This window comes from Salvelinus fontinalis, chromosome 34 (genome assembly GCF_029448725.1).
Source record: "Salvelinus fontinalis isolate EN_2023a chromosome 34, ASM2944872v1, whole genome shotgun sequence".
Taxonomy (NCBI): Eukaryota; Metazoa; Chordata; class Actinopteri; order Salmoniformes; family Salmonidae; genus Salvelinus; species Salvelinus fontinalis.
Window position 1 is genome coordinate 19,711,854 of NC_074698.1, and position 18,944 is coordinate 19,730,797.

General features: G+C 41.0%; 3 protein-coding genes and 1 pseudogene across 4 annotated transcripts; 3 read left to right on the plus strand and 1 right to left on the minus strand.

Annotated features, from left to right (window-relative positions):
• Window positions 1–4,117: 4,117 nt before the first annotated feature.
• LOC129833428 (uncharacterized) lies at window positions 4,118–8,249 on the plus strand. The gene is made up of 12 exons (XM_055898025.1): window positions 4,118–4,302; window positions 4,698–4,899; window positions 5,035–5,067; window positions 5,285–5,403; window positions 5,542–5,650; window positions 5,770–5,808; window positions 5,902–5,955; window positions 6,125–6,358; window positions 6,510–6,616; window positions 6,739–6,904; window positions 7,004–7,082; window positions 7,646–8,249. Exons 1-12 carry the CDS (start codon window positions 4,235–4,237, stop codon window positions 7,960–7,962), a joined length of 1,527 nt encoding a protein of 508 aa, XP_055754000.1. The 5' UTR covers window positions 4,118–4,234; the 3' UTR covers window positions 7,963–8,249.
• A 1,682-nt stretch (window positions 8,250–9,931) lies between these two features.
• On the plus strand, window positions 9,932–13,330 carry LOC129833431 (elongin-B-like). Of its 2 annotated transcripts, none has more exons than XM_055898029.1 (4): window positions 9,932–10,038; window positions 11,471–11,605; window positions 11,726–11,873; window positions 12,121–13,330. In XM_055898029.1, exons 1-4 carry the CDS (start codon window positions 9,967–9,969, stop codon window positions 12,231–12,233), a joined length of 468 nt encoding a protein of 155 aa, XP_055754004.1. In that variant the 5' UTR covers window positions 9,932–9,966; the 3' UTR covers window positions 12,234–13,330. The 2 variants fall into 2 exon arrangements, with proteins under 2 accessions (XP_055754004.1, XP_055754005.1); XM_055898030.1 differs by having other exon boundaries at window positions 11,765–11,873.
• Window positions 13,331–13,539: 209 nt separating this feature from the next.
• Window positions 13,540–17,283, plus strand: LOC129833934 (uncharacterized; annotated as a pseudogene).
• A 77-nt stretch (window positions 17,284–17,360) lies between these two features.
• On the minus strand, window positions 17,361–18,847 carry si:dkey-66i24.7 (uncharacterized). Its single transcript, XM_055898028.1, has 2 exons — window positions 18,580–18,847; window positions 17,361–18,326 (listed from the first exon to the last, which is right to left on the minus strand). Exons 1-2 carry the CDS (start codon window positions 18,668–18,670, stop codon window positions 17,725–17,727), a joined length of 693 nt encoding a protein of 230 aa, XP_055754003.1. The 5' UTR covers window positions 18,671–18,847; the 3' UTR covers window positions 17,361–17,724.
• Window positions 18,848–18,944: the final 97 nt, after the last annotated feature.

The following is an 18,944-nucleotide window of genomic DNA, read 5'->3' on the forward strand; positions in this document are numbered from 1 at the left end:
TGAATACTTATTGACTCCAGACATTTCAATTTTTCATTTGTAAACTTTTTTTTTTTTTTTTTCTCCCCTTTTCTCCCCAATTTCCGTGGTATCCAATCGATAGTAATTACTATCTTGTCTCATCGCTACAACTCCCGTACGGGCTCGGGAGAGACGAAGGTCGAAAGCCATGCGTCCTCCGAGGCACAACCCAACCAAGCCGCACTGCTTCTTTAACACAGCACGCCTCCAACCCGGAAGCCAGCCGCACCAATGTGTCGGAGGAAACACCGTGCACCTGGCCCCCTTGGTTAGCGCGCACTGCGCCCAGCCCGCCACAGGAGTCGCTGGAGCGCGATGAGACAAGGAAATCCCTACCGGCCAAACCCTCCCTAACCCGGACGACGCTAGCCCAATTGTGCGTCGCCCCACGGACCTCCCGGTCGCGGCCGGCTGCGACAGAGCCTGGGGGCGAACCCAGAGACTCTGGTGGCGCAGTTAGCACTGCGATGGAGTGCCCTAGACCACTGCCCCACCCGGGAGGCCGTTTGTAAACATTTCTAAAAGCATAATTTCACTTTGACATTATGGGGTATTGTATGTGTGTGTGTGTGTGTGTGTGTGTGTGTGTGTGTGTGTGTGTGTGTGTGTGTGTGTGTGTGTGTGTGTGTGTGTGTGTGTGTGTAGGCCAGTAACATCTCAATTTAATCAATTGTAAATTCAGGCTGTAACACAAAATGTGGAAAAAGTCCAGGGTTGTGAATACTTTCTGAACACTCTGTAGTTTTTCGTCAATGGGAAAATGCGGGACAATGCTGTCCAAGCAAGGGATAACATCGGCACGTTGGGGCTAGCCTGTTATACAGTATAATAACTAGTACCTTTGCGGTTCAGGAAGATCAGGTGTAGTGTAACAATTGTGACACATGAGGCTGTGTTCCCCATTTGTGAAACTGTGAGTGAAAACCAGGTTGAGGAGGTTACTCGGTCAGGGTTGGGCAGAGGGTCTGGCTAGCTCCCATGATGAATTGTTATGATAGGCTTGTTGTTAGTGGGAGAAGGGTTACTTTGGTTTGATTCGGTTTAATTATCGAATCCGCAGTTGGGGAAACAGCACCACTGTTCGCCCCAGCGTCTTTAATATTGTTTTCGTTTCGTTCATGAAACGGAGGAGAGGAACGTCCGGCAGCGTGGTAAAATAAATTGCAGTACATATTCTGCTGTTCTATTGTGCGTACAATGATTTCCGAGGGGGAAAACAGTTTGTTAGCATAAACTTTTTATATGTTGTAATATGTCAAATGGACGTGGTAGTTTCACTAATTTAAGGATTCTAGCTTTTTAAAGGAGCAATTCGAAAAACAACAACCGTTTGGCTGCCCCGCCACTTGTTTTGGCAAAAGAGTTGAGGGATGGGGCTGGAGAAATTGAACCACTCAAATTCATGAGATCAAACTGATAATTTTAACCATGTTTTAAAGTTATACAGTGTTTGTGTACAATTACATTGTTAACTAACAATTGATGAAAAACTAACCAGTGAACTAATGTAAAATATACTGTCTGTAAAATGTATATAGGATGTAGAAGCATAAGTATTGTTGTCCATTAGTTTACACCAATTAGGTGGTAGGGTTAGGGGAAAATATTATATACAATTTTTTTTATACGTACATAAAGTGATGTATATTTACAAAACATTTATATATGGGGGATTCGAAATGGGCCAGACAATTACATAGATTGTGGTTTTTATAAATCTGCAATATTAAAGATCTTCCCCCTCCAAAAAAACATTTAGTTAAATAAGTTTTTATGCGCAGTAGAAATTTGAAATGGAAGTTATGGAACTCCCTCACATGCTTCTGTTATGGGGGAAATGTCCACAATAAAACTGACATTAAATGTGGTTAGAGCATTGAGCCAGTAACTGAAAGGTTGCTGGATCGAATCCTAGAGCTGACAAGGTAAAAATCTATCGTTCTGCCCCTGAACAATGCAGTTCCCTGGTAGGCCGTCATTGTAAATCGGAATTTGTTCCTAACTGACTTGCCTAGTCAAATAAATCAAGTAGCCTATTCATTTCTATGCCTATGTAGGCTACTGTAGCCTACCATTTGATACAATAAATATGTTGAAATGATATCACTGGAGTCATTGCAAATCAATTTGTGCCACTTGTGTAGTCTACCTGGAGCTGGCAAACTGATTTAATAAATAGCCTATAACTTCAGTGTATTGTTGTTGTAGCCTTGTATTATTAATGTCCATGTTTGGTTAATGAAATTGGAAGTTATCAATTGTGTGTCATCGTCGCAGTTCTATCGCAATTGCCGATCAGCTGTTATTAGAATGCATTAGATTGAGGGTAATAGTCTGTCAGATTAGGTTACAGATATAAAAAATGTACACTGCTCAAAAAAATAAAGGGAACACTTAAACAACACAATGTAACTCCAAGTCAATCACACTTCTGTGAAATCAAACTGTCCACTTAGGAAGCAACACTGATTGACAATAAATTTCACATGCTGTTGTGCAAATGGAATAGACAAAAGGTGGAAATTATAGGCAATTAGCAAGACACCCCCAATAAAGGAGTGATTCTGCAGGTGGTGACCACAGACCACTTCTCAGTTCCTATGCTTCCTGGCTGATATTTTGGTCACTTTTGAATGCTGGCGGTGCTTTCACTCTAGTGGTAGCATGAGACGGAGTCTACAACCCACACAAGTGGCTCAGGTAGTGCAGCTCATCGAGGATGGCACATCAATGCGAGCTGTGGCAAGAAGGTTTGCTGTGTCTGTCAGTGTAGTGTCCAGAGCATGGAGGCGCTACCAGGAGACAGGCCAGTACATCAGGAGACGTGGAGAAGGCCGTAGGAGGGCAACAACCCAGCAGCAGGACCGCTACCTCCGCCTTTGTGCAACGAGGAGCACTGCCAGAGCCCTGCAAAATGACCTATGCATGTTGAATAAATTATTCTGACAATTTGAACTAAGCAAGCTGCTAAATCGTTCATTTTACATCTTGCCTAGGTTACTGTAGGCGATCTGAAATTAGATGTAGGCATATCAGGGGCTGTAGTCTATCTGCATCTAGCTAACCAAACTATGACAAAGTTTAATTACAATCATAAACCCTTATTTTAGTTAATAGGTCTAGCCTATGCCTATTGAAATGACTAGTCAATCTCCCAAATAGACCATTTATAACGTTTTTTATCTGGCACATAATGTCACAATTGCCAGAAAATTGCCTAAGATTACAATTATTAATTCATCCAAGTGTTTCAAGCAGATTTCGAGATCCTCTGTCCAACTTTCATCCCTCAAACTCTCCTTTTGGATTTATCTTTAGTTATGCACATGGGTTGTTCAAGCCCTGAATGCTGATTGGCTGAACGTGTGGCATATCAGACCATATACCACAGGTATGACAAAATAATTGTTACTGTTCTAATTGCGTTGGTAACCAGTTTATAATATCAATAAGGCACCTCTGGGGGTTGTGGTATATTGCCGATATACCACGGCTAATTGCTGTATCCAGGCACTCCACGGTGTGAGTGACAAAGAACAGCATTTAGCCATGGTATATTCGCCATATAGCCTACCTCACCTCCCATGGCCGTATTGCTTAATCATAGCAGTCAAATGAGTTAAATCGTCATCCATTGATGGAAAAATATCTGTCGATTTTAATGAGGGCGAATTATACTTTCTCCTGAGATATATTTACATTCCTTTATTAGTTACTTTAGCAATCAAGAATTTTGATGGCAACCCGAATTGTTCTTCTTACGTCGTTACAAATACGTTGATATTCCTTCTTAATTGCGCGATAATGTGACGCAAAATTTTTTGGGGGCTAAATGTGGCAACCCCCCTTGCTGCTGAAAAAACATGTTGGGCTAGTTCATAGGCCTTGTGTGCGGGTTTTGAATAGTCATTGGTCTAGAAATGTCAGCTAAACCTGGCAACCGTGAATAGTGGCGTTTATGTAGACGTAGATGGTGCATTTTATATTTGCCCATTCTGTGAAGAACATTTGCAATTCACACTCCGACCTGTGAAAGGCAGCAATACGCAACAAAGCGTGTAGTCTGCCAGAAAACTACACGAAGAAGAGCAACAACCCCCCCCACCGTGTAAAAAACATTAACATCCGGCAGCATCATCATCACCTCTGAGAACGTTTAGCTAGCTAGTTGTGTCTCGTATTTTATATTTGTTCATTTCACACAGAGACAAAAATGCCAACACTGTGTTCAGCATACAACTGCAAAAATCGTGGTCCCAAAGCTGATGTAGGATTTTTTAGGTACGTTTTACCGTCTTACTCGAGACACACGTTAACGCTATTAGCCGTGGTATTTTGGCAATATACCACATACCCCAGAGGTGCCTTATTGATATAATAAACTGGTTATCAACGTAATTAGAACAGTAACAATTATTTGGTCATAACTGTGATGCCTATTACGGGGTACGGTGGCTAGCTATTGTTAGCTAAAGTAAAAGTTATAGATGGCTAGTACAAATAACGTTAGTGTGCAGGAGAAACCCTATGACAAAAAAGCTTAATTAGCTAGATTATATATTCTGTTGCGATACTGTTCTCTTATAAATATACATAAATCATTTATGGATTTACTGTTCATCATTTGATACTTTTGTGATACCAATTTGCTGGTGTATTAATGTTTCTGGTAACAGTTTCCCCAAAAATGACCCTGAAAGACGCAAGCGATGGATTATTAATATGAAGTGGAAAGACTGGAATCCGCAACACCACCACCGTGTGTGCTCCATTCACTTTGAAGACAAGTACATTTGCCGGATGGACAAACGTCAACGTCTCACGCCAGACGCAGTCCCGACCATTTTTAACTTCCCAGAGAACTTTCAAAAGAAAAAGGTACGCTGCAACCAAAAATGTATCTAGCGAGATACATCCCAAAGTCAGAACTCACTACACAAATAATACTGTTTATGATAACTAGATGTACAATATTTTAACGTGTGATTTAAATTAAATGTGTTCCTTCTATAGGCATCCATCCACCCACAGAGTAGAAGAGCCAGGGTAAGGCACTGGAAGAGGCTAATAACTCCTTGGCTGTATTTGGCATCACACATTGCACATTAGTATCCATCTTGGTATTGCATTTGATGTAACTCAGCTAAGTTTTCACTTGGTAAGTGAAGCATTGATATGTAAATGCATAGCTTACACAGGGTATGTTTAAAGTACATGCGTCCACGCAATAATAGTGGTCATTATCTTTGTTTTTGGCATGCAGAGTGATGGGTTGCCAGAGAAGTATGCTGCTGCCCCTGCTGTTACAGTGGCTGAACCGGTCACAGCACCAAGCCCCACCATCACATCAGAGACAAGCAAGCTGGCTAAAGACAATACTAAGTAAATAACCTCGTGAATTTAAGTGAAAGTTAAATTAGCTCTTTTTGGAATGCACAACGTCACTGTAGAGCAGTATGGTTTCTACCTGTGTTCTAGTTCTTGCTTTTTCAATTGTCAACTTCTATTTTGACGGATCAGAGCTCCAGAAAAAGTTACCTCTTCAAGTTGGTATATCCATGTAGATGAAGAAATCCAAATGGCTGAATCCCTCCCAGGTTTCTTCCACAGTGATTACTGTCTACCACACGTGAGTGGCTCTAGGGACTCTAATTGGACTGTTGCTTTGCCATATATACAGGGATTATGTACTGGGTTTTTGCATTATGTAGACATTTAATAACATTTTCCTCATATTGATCTTTGCAGAGTATTCGCTGGGGATTCAAAGATGATGTTGCCCCTAAGGTAAGTTGTTTGCTCACTGGAATAACCTGTAGCTTATGCTATATACCAATAGCTTATGCTAAGAATTTGATAAGCAATGCACTTTATTTTCAGGTGGCATGTGAGAACATGGAGTTCCAACTTCCACCCCTCAAGCACATAATAGAGGTAATGAAGGATGTGTAAACATTCAGTCTCTAATACAGGGTTAGGGATAGAGCCTCCAAGTTGATCATTGATTCATTGGTCTGTTTTTTTCTAATACGTCTCACTCTGGATCGAAAACCAATAAGTGTCATTAAAACAGTATTATACATTGTCTCCCATTCTTACCCAGATCACAGAGGCATGGGAGTGGCTGGGTATGGACATTAGAGGGCCACTGCCCCTAACACCGAACGGACACCAGTACGTTCTGACCTTGACAGACTTCTACTCCAAATGGGTGGAGGCCTTCCCCCTGAGAGGTTGTAGCTCTACTGAGGTAGCACAGCATGTAGCTGAAGTCATCTCTCACTTTGGCTTCCCTTTTGGAATCCTTGTTCGACTAAAGAGGAAGTTTACCAGTAAGGTGAGGCAAAATATATTTTGTCACATACTTACTGTTACACATACCTTGCAACAATCTTGAGGTTGGTTTATATATGCACTAGCGTTTAATAGGTCCAGAGTGGTTCATTAGACAATCGTATGAGGTGTGTTTCCATTTATTCATGTTTTAGATCAACCTTGCCTTAAACAGTCATCTGAAGCTGAGGGGGTTCTCTCTCTTATACCGTCATCGGCAAGTTGGATCACTGGATCTGGCCACACAGACCCTGATCAGCAGGTTTGTGTTTTAGACTCATTCCTTTCTATGACTTAACTAGTTAAAAAAGGTGAAATTATATATATATTTTTAAATATGGAGTTTAATTTCATATTTGACCATGGTGGCCTTCACACCAACAGGATGGTGTCTGATCTTGTGAAGGACCATCCAGACAACTGGGATGTCTGCCTCCCTGCAAAGGTGTTCAGCCTGTGTTTCAAGGAGCACCCCAAGACCAAGCAGAGACCTTTCTCTCTGCTGTGCTGCAAAGGACCACAGCCGGTCACCACCCCCAGGGATCTGTCTGTAAGTTTACTCTGTAGTTATAGCTAATCTCTTATCATAATGGATTGCATTTCAATGGAATGGGTGTGTTTCTGCCTGTCCTTTTTATATTTTCTACAGTTCAGTCCTGCAGAGCTCAGAGAGAGTTCCTTTGCAATTCAGTCAAATCGAGAGGGTGGGCATGACACTGATCCGCAAGGTGAGTGCAATCCCTGTACAATACGACATATCACACACTGTGGTGATGGTTAAAGGGATACTTCAGGGTTTTGCGAACTTCTCCTGCGTCAGATGAACTTCTGGATATCATTTTTATGTCTTTGTGTCCAGTATGAAGGAAGTTAGAGGCAGTTTTGTGAGCCAACGCTAACTAAGTAAAAAAGGAAATTGTAATGTGATTAAAAACAATAACGATGCTGTTTATAAGGAGTACAAGTACTGAATCAATGTGCAGGGGTACAAGGTAGTTTAAGTAATACAATATGTATTATACAGGTAAACACTCTTGGTAAATAGTATGGTCTACAGCTTATCGTGAGGCATAACTCAGGCTAGCAGAACCTCGAGACTTACTTAATATTAGAGATTGCGCACCAGCTGTTAGTTCACTTTCCTAAAGAGGTTTGAGAATAACTTTGTCAACATATCTATTGTTCAAGTGAGTATTTAGTGTGTTAACTGTTCTAAATTGTAATTGTCTTATGTTATGTTAATAACATAATTGTAATTTGTTGATCATATTGTGTTTATCTGTAATTACAGACATGGTTGGCATTGAATCTGGAAAGGAAACAGCTGGAAAGAACACTGTTACGAGGGTCTCCTTTTTAAGGAGCAACACCGAGAGTAACAACAACACTGACGGTAACACATATGGTCACCCCGACGGTAACACGGACGGTAACACGGACGGTAACCCCGACGGTAGCACGGACGGTAACCCCGACGGTAACCCCGACGGTAACCCCGACGGTAACACGGACGGTAACACGGACGGTAACACGGACGGTAACCCCAACAAAAACCGTAACACCAACAGTGAGCGATCCTCTGAAGAACATCATGCCATGGAAAACTGAATAATTGATTGGATGAGCGCTCTATCGGGGGTGTAGTTTTTATTTTATCATTTTGATTAGAAACACTTGTGTTTTATGGTTGTGTTTGGCTGGTGTACTGGGTCATGATTGTTACACAGGAAGATGATAGTAGGAGTTTATGAACCAACTGGATCAATTCAAAATCAGTCAAAACATCATGCATAGCAACATAGATGATGGAGTAGTGATAAGCTTATCCTAAAAGCAATTGCTTTATATTACACTGTAAACTTTTTTTTGTTTCCCAGTAAATGAATCCAAACATGCGTTATTGTAGTACATTATTGTAGTATAGACATTTTCACCTTACATTATTGTAGCATATACTGTAGAATCTACAGTGTAGATATTTTCAATTTACCTGATTTTGGAAAAATCCACTTGAATGCTGGTAATTAGTAGTAGGAAATGTATCTATCATCCCTGAGCTCTGACTTCTCCCACATGCTGACCTCTGACGTCACATATTAAGGAAATTACCTCCATAACAGCATTTTCGGCAGTTAAATGCAACAAAACATTTATAAAAAGCAATCTTGTTATTGTTTTTGAACACTTATTTGTTTACAATCATGATAGCTGTACTTTGTTTATGGTTGACAGTTTGTTGGCCATTAGCCAATCGGCGAGTTCAAAGCTTGTGACTGTATTTAACTGGTATTTACGACTTCACACCGGGTAAATACTATCTTCCCCATTTGGTTATGGACGCAGGATTATTGAAGGAATGTTTTTTTATGCCTTGAATAAGAGACTGAACGATCAAAAAATGCATTTGTTTATACAAAGATAATTACATTATGAAGCATGCATTTATTATGGGTCTCTTCATTGTAGAGCATGCCGGTGTTGGAGTTTAACAAAATGTACAATTATGAAATATTCTCAAAACAAAGCTTGAGTTTTCACTTCACAGCACAAGTATCGCTTTCGTGTAGATGGGGTGTAATTCAGTCCTCAGATTCTGTTGCAAAACGTTTTTTAAACGAAACAGAATTAACCTCCATTTCCCAATAGAATTTAACTGAATATGACCAATAAACTCTTGTTTTGGTTCTTAAATGGTAAACATCTCGACAACTTGTAGTTCTAAAACCCGGTAATGAGTTACCTCTGGTTGGGGAAATAATAGGGGTTTGGAATAAATGCCTAAAATAAGGTCTGAGGAGGTCTTATATATTTTGTAATATGTGATATCAGTCAGTTAACATGACCTTTTATGAATTATGAAGCGTTGTGCTTTATTTTTCATAAATTCACAGAAAGTGACGTAAACTGATGATTATCTCATAGAACAAAAAGTTAGATTTCCTAAACCTGTGTTTACCACAGACCTTATCGGCGTTTATTCAAAACCGCCATTAATTTCCCCATAGGCTTTGGCTAACGAACCATGGCGGAGTTCGCAAAGATGGTTACCCCTTCTGCCTGTGGAGTGAGTTAATGCCTACAAAAATACGCCATTACTCGTTCTCTGAAAACCCTCCGCTGGGGTATGGGTATGATCAGAGATATTAGAGAAAGGAGATAGAAATCCTATTGGGCAATGAATGAGGCACATATAACGATCCACCCAGCAGACTTGACCAATCGCGTTGACGTTGTCTTGCTTCGTCACGAAATCCCTTCCCAAAGTCAGGGTATGAATAGAGAAACGTGCATTTTTTTCTCCAAAGAACGCGATGTCACGATTCCAAAGGTATACATTACAGATAGCAAGTTAATTATCGCACATATCAGAAAATATTTGTAATGTTGTACTTCTTGTTGACAAAATGCATGCTAATGTTGAGTTTCTAGTAAGCAGCCAATTGACTCCCATTCACTCATTGAAGGAGAGCTCTCCTTGTCCAAGAATCGCCCAGAAGGCACTGCGCGGTCCATTGACGTAGCATGGGCAACGTACACAATGGTCGTTAATACGATTTCAATGGAGTTTCCTAGCTCATCAAAAGTATCTCTGGTGTCATACACCACTGTTGGATGAGAACGTTTTGTGATTCTCGCAGTGCAGCGTGGGATAGCGGAGGCGCAACCGACCGACCGAGAGAAATGGTGAGTGAGGAAGAGATACATAATCTATTTTAAAACTGTGACTTGACATTCTTATGGCGTTTTGCTACTATGGTAAAGTAAATCTTGACATGTAGAAACCGTTAATTCCCTCCATTAAGACATATGGTGGGAAACGCTTGATATGGACTCCTTTTGTTTCGCAGCATATTAAGCTAACGGTAACTAGCAAGTCAACAGTAGCTGTTTAACTGCAATCAGCGTTTTGTTTTAGTCTAACTTGACGAGCTAATTCTAGCTAAACGTTCACTGTCTGACTTGTTAAAAAGAAAGAAAACTAGCTAACTTAGATCTGTCTCATTTAGCTAGTTATCTAGCCTTGGTGACACTCGAACATACTTTCCATGTCCATAGAAACTAGGTTACGTTAGCTAGCTAGGTAGCTACTGCCCAGATAGCTTGCTATTCGTTTGGTGTCAAGCGTACATGACCACACGTCAGTGAAGCATTGAGTGAATGGGCTAGCTAGCTAACGTTGGCTGGCATCTACTACTGTTAGCTAACTGAACAAGTCATGCAATATTACCTAGCTTTTTTTGCTGATTAGTTAGCTACACAAACATTCCATTTGCTATTTAATTAGTTACCAAGCTAACGTTATACAGTTCCCAGCTTGGTAACTAAAGTCATTTGGACATTTTATATCAAGTATCGTTATGTAGCTAGCTAACAGTTAGCTAGCTACTAGCTTTGGAAGACAATGTTAACCAGTCAATGTTAATCAACTAGCTATTAAGTAACTGGTGGCAAGTTTAGGTAAAATGTGCTCATAGTCAACCGTGATTTTGTCAGTCAACCGAAATGTAGTATTTTCCTCTTCAAGTTAAACTTAGTCTTTTCAAACATGGGTGGAACTGGGATTTACAGTTGGTGGTGCGGTCTTAACCAATTTACTTTGCATGATCCCCCAACCTTAAATGATGAAACCCTGTTTCTCCCAAATATTGAAACCCATAATTTAACTGTACTTTACCCACTATCCTCCAGCCCTACATGTTGTCGACATTATTGGGTCCGGCCCAGGCTTGAGGCCTTTAGAAAGATTAGAAAAGATGGCTCTCTAGCACTTCTAATGATGAACATGTGGGGCTGTCACCTGGCAGAAGCCTATGGTGGCAGATTTGGCTGCTGTTTGCTCAGTTTTCCCCTTTACTGAGATGTTAACATCAAACGGGTGCATTGGTTCAAGAAAGGCTTCCGCATATACAAATCATAGGCCATTGACTACTAGACAATGAATGAAATGTCAAGGGCTGCAGCACGTTTCACAGTCCTATTCCAGTGTTTCTTATTGTTCACTGGTCTGTTAGTTATCTAGCAAACAGAGAGCACCGGCGTAGTGGTCCCTGGTACTAAAAGTTTGGGAAACTATTATTTTATTATGTCTTATCTCCCTAACTTGCTGTTGTCTTAGGATGTGTTTCTGATGATCCGGCGTCACAAGACGACCATCTTCACTGATGCCAAAGAGTCAACTACGGTCTACGAGCTGAAGCGCATAGTGGAGGGTATCCTAAAGAGGGCACCGGAGGAACAGAGGCTGTACAAGGTATATACAGTGCATACCCCTTGTGGAGGACAACTACAAAGTGGGGGAGTAAGATATGGCCAGGCCAATGAAAGTAATTTATTCTATTTGTATATATAAAATAATTTTCTTCTGATGTAGGAACTCCCCAAGTCTGCTCTGACATCTCTCTTGTATCAGGATGACATGTTGCTGGAGGATAGTAAGACTCTTGGAGACTGTGGCTTCACAAATCAGACAGCCAGACCTCAGGCCCCAGGGACTGTTGGATTAGCTTTCCGTCTCGGTGGTGAGTATACTACGTAACAGAAAAATGTATCTGACCCATGTTTCAAAACATTCACTCTGTTTTATTCTGATGTTGAGCTGCAAGATATGGCTGTGAAATAGTTTGGTGTATGATAGTTTAACAGAAACAAATTGCAACTTCCTTGCACCCCTAAGTTTATCCCTCTAATAATGCCTCTTGCTTCCTCTGTTTCCCTTTGATACTCTTCACTCTCTCCTTATCAAACAAATCTCTCCCTCTCTTTCAGATGATGCATTTGAGCAGCTGAGGGTTGAGCCCTTCTCCAGCCCCCCAGAGCTTCCTGACGTCATGAAGCCCCAGGACTCTGGCAGCACAGCCAATGAGCAGGCCGTGCAGTGAAGGAAGGAAGCAGGGAGGGAGGGGCGGGGGATCTGGGAAGTGGTGCTTTGGATTAGGTAGGCCGGCTTTACAGACTGCTTTAGGGTAACATGCGAGTGTACCTGTGAGATCTTTAACTTTGCAGGAAGAACATGAATTCCCTCTCACACAGAGGGGAGTATTTTCATGTTATTCCTGAACTAGGCTCACGCATGTGTAGATTCACTCACAAGATCCCTCAACAAACATTTCTAATTTGTCAGGCCACTGTCAGTAAGGGGGTTGGGAAAAATGCATCATACCTCCTAATTTAATTCATATTAGTCTTTTGGGGAGGGTGTAGCCTTTCTTTTGGCTTTGGGTGGGGATTTGCAAAGGGGGTGGCTATTACATTTTTAGAATGCCCTCTTGCTGATTGCATTGTTTTTCTTTATTCAATATTAATATTACAATTTAGTGTTTTTTAATTACTCCTTGGGGTGGTAGTATGTGGATCAACAAAGGGTTTGTTATTAGCTTATCTAGATAACATGCGCATGAATGGATCTGAAATAAACACACAAACATGTTGATGCCATGACATAAAATGTATAGCAGAACACATGTACTTGCACACACGGATGGACACACACAGAACGGTGTGAAGATTTACAATCGTCAGTTTTTATTTCAGTGTAAAGGTATTAAGCTTTCCCACTATCTGGTTTTTGTTTGCTTGTTTCTTTACTTTTGAACCTTTGCACTGGAGTTCCTGTATTTTTTATTTCTTCTTGATTCTCTATACAAAACTGTACCAATTTGATCCCTATCCCCCAAATTACACCCCCCCCCCCTCTATTTTTTTGGGGTCTGAAGTGTAAATGCAAACCTTCAGTGGAAAGAGACAGGAATCACTAATCTTTTGTGATAAACAAGCATGAAGGTAGAAATTACTGGTGTTGAATGGAAATAGGTGTAAACTGTCTCAATTAGATTCAACAACCTGACTGGGGTGGTTGTCATGCCTTTTTTTTAAGATATGATGGAAATGGTTCACCAACAAGCTCTTTAAAACAGGACTTTATGAAACAAGCAACACCTGTAATTGTCTTGAGTTGACATAAAAATAATACATTTTCTTTGTCCCCTCCTGTGTGGTATATTGTTAATGTACTCTGTGAAATGCTTTTGTGCCATTCACTTTACTTGGTATTTGTCATTCATATGGTGAAATAAAATCAGTTCGGTGAAATTGCCAGGGTTGTATGGTAGTGTTATACTACAGCCAGAAAGAGGTGAGCTCTTGCACTAGCTTAATCTATTAAGATAGCTACAGCAGGAGAATGTGTTTGTAGCAGGCTGGATGAGAGCTAGTCAAATATGTAGCTAGCTCATTTATTTGGATAAAGGGTCTGGTAGGTAACTTTATTAATCTACACGATTGAGGATGAAGTGGATTAGCGAGTTAGCTGTAACACAATAATAGCCAATTTATTAGTTATCTTAATATGTGTTAATAAATTACCTTGGTAAAATGTTTAGATGGCTAGCTAGCCTGTAATTTAGTGTGTTGGCTGAACAAGCATGGCCGTTTTCATCAACTATATTTAAATGAATTAACTAAACATCAGTAAATACGGGATTTTAGCATATTTTCGGTGGTCCTCGATCGTTTTGGTGGTCCACTCATCTTTCGTGATAAAGGTACACATTACTGTCTCAGAGTCAACAATCTGACTGTTGTGGTTGTCATTCTCTTAAGATATGATGGAAATAGTTTGCCAACATGCTCTTTTAAAAACAGGACAACCACAAAGTCCTTTTGTTGACATACAAACAATACATTTGTCAGCCCCTGTGTGGTATATTGTTATTTCTTTCGTTAATGCACACTATTCTGTGAAATGCTTTTGTGCCATTCACTCTGTCATTCATATGGTGAAATAAAATCCGTTCAGCAGTAAAATTAGGAAATGTTCAGGATTTTATGATAGTGTATTATACTACCGCCAAAAGAGGGTGATGTCTTGCACTTCTTTTTACTGTATTACGCTAGCTACAGCAGAATATATTTCCCAGAGCCTGTAAGGATGGGCATTGGCAGTTGAATCCGAATAAAGGAGTTCATTGAGTTTAGTTTATTCTAATTATTTGAGCTGATACAGCCAAAACAGTAGGTGGCAGCATGCACCTATAGCATTTTTCTTCGTACACAGTGGTGTCAAGTACTTAAGTAAAAATACTTGAAAGTTCTACTTAAGTAGTTTTTTTGGGGGGTACTGTACTTTACTATTTATATTTTTGGCAACTTTTACTTTGCTACATTCCTAAATCAAAATAATGTACTTTTTACTCCATACATTTTCCCTGACACCCAAAGGTACTCTACATTTTGATGGGAAAATGGTCCAATTCACACACTTATCAAGGGAACATCCCTGGTCATTCCTACTACTTCTGATCTGGCTGACTCACTAAACACAAATGATTCGTTTGTAAATGTGTTGGAGTGTGCCCCTGGCTTTCTGCCAATAAAAATTGTGCTATCTGGTTTTCTTAATATAAGGAAGTTTAAATAATTTATACTTTTACTTATGATACTTAAGTACATTTTAGCAATTCCATTTACTTTTGATACTTAAGTATATTTAAAACCAAATACTTTTGTACTATTTTACTGGGTGGCTTACACTTTTAGTCATTTTCTATTAAGATATATTTACTTTTACTTATGCATGACAATTGAGTACTTTTCCACCACCGCAATAGTTCGTACTGCAATAAAATCAAAGAAAGCAGACGACCCCGTACAGTAGATGGCGGCAATATACTAATAGGTGTAGTCTGCCATAAAACTTTAAAGATTATATTTTTGTTTTTAGCAGGATGGATGAGAGCTAGCTAGCTAGACAGAGCAAATATTTAGCTATCTAATTTATTTGCATCTCAGGTGTCGGGTATCTAACTAGCAATCTACACAGTAACTGAGGAGGACATAGTGGATTAGCAAGCTACTTAGATATAACGCAATAGCCAGTTTATAGTTACCAGTGTCTGTGATAATAAATTACCCTGTATTATACATTTTAGATCGCTAGCTAGCCTGTAATTTAGTGTGTTGGCAGACCAAGTTCTGAACAATCATGGCATTATCCATAAACTATTTAAAGGAGTGAATCAGCAAAACAAATAAAATATTAAATACGGTATTCAGGATAACGTTACCGTTTCGGTGGTCCTCTATCAAACCATTTCCACTGCGCTCAGCACCACGCACACGCATGGATAATAATTATGTTGAGTCGGCTGGTCGAGCTGTGCTCGAAATGATGCAGCGTGAATGGGAGCCTCTTTCTCAAGACGAACTGGAGCAACGATTGGACCGAGCAGTGGAAGAAATTCTGGAAGCTGACCTCCTAGCAAAAGTTCAGGACCAGCCTGGACCAATCTACCTCCTACTGTCTCAGCTGGTGGAAGAACCTCAACAGCAAAACCAAATTCGGTCAACAACAGAACCTACAACACTTCCTCATGTAGAAGAGGAGTCTGAATCTCAACAGTTAACTGATGCTGAGGAAAACGCTGCAGTTCAGGTAGCCTTCAGTAGGCCTACTTTTCTTCATTGTTGTGGCTTAATCTATTTTTCCATCCCCACACTAATGCAGATTTGAGATGACACCATTTGCTTCATTTGCTGTGCACAGATCTGATTTATGTTTCTTTTCATCTCAGTACATTACAGATCTCCTCCAGAATTCAAACTCAAGATACAATCAGAGCCCTATGGCAGGACGTGCCCGCTTAGCCCTGTCCCTCACCCTCCTCTCCAAGCGCCTCAGCTATCGCTCTGTCTACCTGGTGTCTACCTGGTAGACTCTACCAGTTTCCGCCTGAAAAAAGGAAACATTCATAGGATCTTCTTTTCCTTTTGTGAGCGTGTGAACACACTTGAGGACCAACAAATTAGATGGCCGACTGGTATGTAGACTGCTGTTCAATGTGGATCAATTACAAGTGTTATACAAACTTTTTCAGCAGGGACCCCATTTTATCCGCCAGTATTTCTGGGGACCCCATTTTCCCCCCAATAATTTCTTGCCACCCCAAATCTGATGACAACCTTATAATCAGTCCATTTAGATTTTTACATCAACAAATAACCTTCAATTAATTGCATTAATTTCAAAATGAAAAGGCATCAATACATTTACTCTAGAAATGTTTTCTTTCTCAAAACCTTTGTAAAATGTCCCATATAATTTTTTTTGGGGGGGGCGACCTCACTGCAGCCCCCCCCCCCCCCCGACGTAGAATATCACTGAATTACAATATCCTGAAATGTTCACCTTCAAACAATTAACACACTATTTACTCCATCAGCCATGTTTGTTTCTGGTCCTTCTCTCCAGGCATTGAGGAGAGAACCCCCCCCCCCCCCCCCCCCCCCCTCTCCAGCCTGCTGGGGAGAGCCAAGGGATTAGAAGAGAAGGGCGTCCCCAGGGTCCTGGAGTCTTGGGGCACACCCGCATCCCCATCCGCCTGCCCATTGGCAAAAAGGATGTGGAGAGCATGGTTCCAGAGGTAAAGAGGATGAAGAAGGAGGCCCATCCTGACTCCTGGCTGAAGCTGGAGCTGGTGTGTAACCATACAGGCAGGTTGATCCACTGCAGAATCAGCAAGGGATCAGACCTGGATAGAGCCAGTGCTTTGTGGGACAAACTCAAACAGCTCCCTGAGATGATGCCCCCAGGGACCTGCCTAGTGGCTCGAGTTGGATATCCATCCTCTGCCCAGATATTGACCCCGTACGTAGTGGGTCGTGGACCTAGTGGAAATCTTTACAACAGGTCCCTGGAAGCCCATTTTTACCTCCTGGACCAGGCTGTGGCTGACCGGAAAGCCAGTTTTGAAAGGCTCAGGTATTTGGACATGGGGAACTATGAAAGAGCCAAAGCAGTTGTCCTTACTGCTTGCATACTCCACAATGTATTTCTGGACATGGGGAAAGTGGTCAACGGATAGGTTGAGAGGGAGGCAGGGACACAGGAGGGAGAGGGGGAGGGTGATGAGGAGAAGGGAAGCCATTGCAGATTTGCTGTACAAAGAGTTGGATTCTGGAAGTACATAAAGTGATTTATAATTTTTGTGTTTGTATTGAGATAAACAGCATTTATATTGTATATTTTATTAAAAGGAAGAGTATCACAGCAATATCTTGTATTTTATACATATGTAGGATTATTTGTTTCCTATGGCAGATCTATGTACAATATGCCCTGTGTAGCCTTCTTCTCATTCACAGATATTGCAGGGAATTCCTGCAGTGAACTCCTTTGTCAAATGGTGTTATTACAGCATAATAAAAACATATACAATGAAAAATCATGACAACACAAAGTAGCTGAATGGTTGAACGCTTAAGAAACATTTGCATGATGCAGTCTTTCATTCTATGCACAAGCTTCCATATATCACACAACATCCCAAAGTTTTTAGTTCAGTGAGAACTTCTTTGCTCTGGTGTGCTGTACTGCTACTCTGGCAGCTGGAAACTGTTGTTTTGACTGTGAGACAAACTGGAGATTGCACGGGCTAGATTATTGATGGCCTCTATCTTCCTCTCCTCCAGGGCCTTCTGCTGGGCCCACATGTTCATCTTCCTCTCCTGCAGCTCCATGTACAGCTGCAGGACATCCTGGGGGGGCCTGGAAGCAAAGGGGGCAGCTGTCAGGGAGGGTGTAGGGAGGATGGGGGTAAACCGCTTGCTGGCAATAGCCTTGCCCAGCTTGGTCCCGTTGAGTTTGGACCTGCGCTGTGCCTCGATCTCCTCCCGACTCTTCCCCAGAACCTCATGCATGGCCTTGAAGAACTCCCAGTGGACACTCTGGGCCCCCAGTCTCTTGGACCTCTCAGCGTTTTTCCTGTATGTGGCCAACATGTTACGCCACTTCAGATCACACTCATAGGCCTTGACTGTGACATCTGTGCTCCCAGCTGCCCTTAGCTTGGCAGTCACACTCTCAGCCACTGTCTCCCACAGTTTCTTTTTCTTGCACACTGGCTGGTCAAAATCCTGGTCCATTTCGAGGCGGGTTTGGACAAGTTGCCATGTGGCTTGTAAAGTCCATACAAACTCTGGAGAAGGGAAGTTGATAAATGTGTATATATAAAAACAATATGATACAAATAAATGACATGTTTTGTTAAATGTTGTTTATTAAATTGTCATGTGTTTTCCTCGTAGCCCGTGTGTTTACAGAGACTTGCCCTATTGAGAAACTTTGAAAGCCAATTAAATTTATTCTGATAAATATCAGTGATCAACCACAAACTCATCGAGCTCCTCGCAAATAACGATGAATGCAATCTGCTGACAAGTTGCACTGACCTGCTTTCGATTTATTTGGATCCAAACTGGACGCCTTTGGAGTTTCATCTACTTCAATACTCTCTGTTACAACCGTCTCAATAACATCCATTGTGTTACTCAGTGACAATGAAATTTGCTTCAAGTAGGATATGACAAGCAATTCTAACCAATAATTTAACAACTCTGCTATGGCATGCGATTATTTTTTCCCCCGCATCAACTAAAACGATGAATATAACAACAACCCCATACTTGTTTCCAGCACCTCCCAGTGAGCGTAGCCATTGCATCGTAGAGCAATATGGAAAATGTAGTTTTTACAGTTCTAACGAAACAATATTTATTTTGCTTACTTAACAACAATCACCGGTTGCTATAGATAT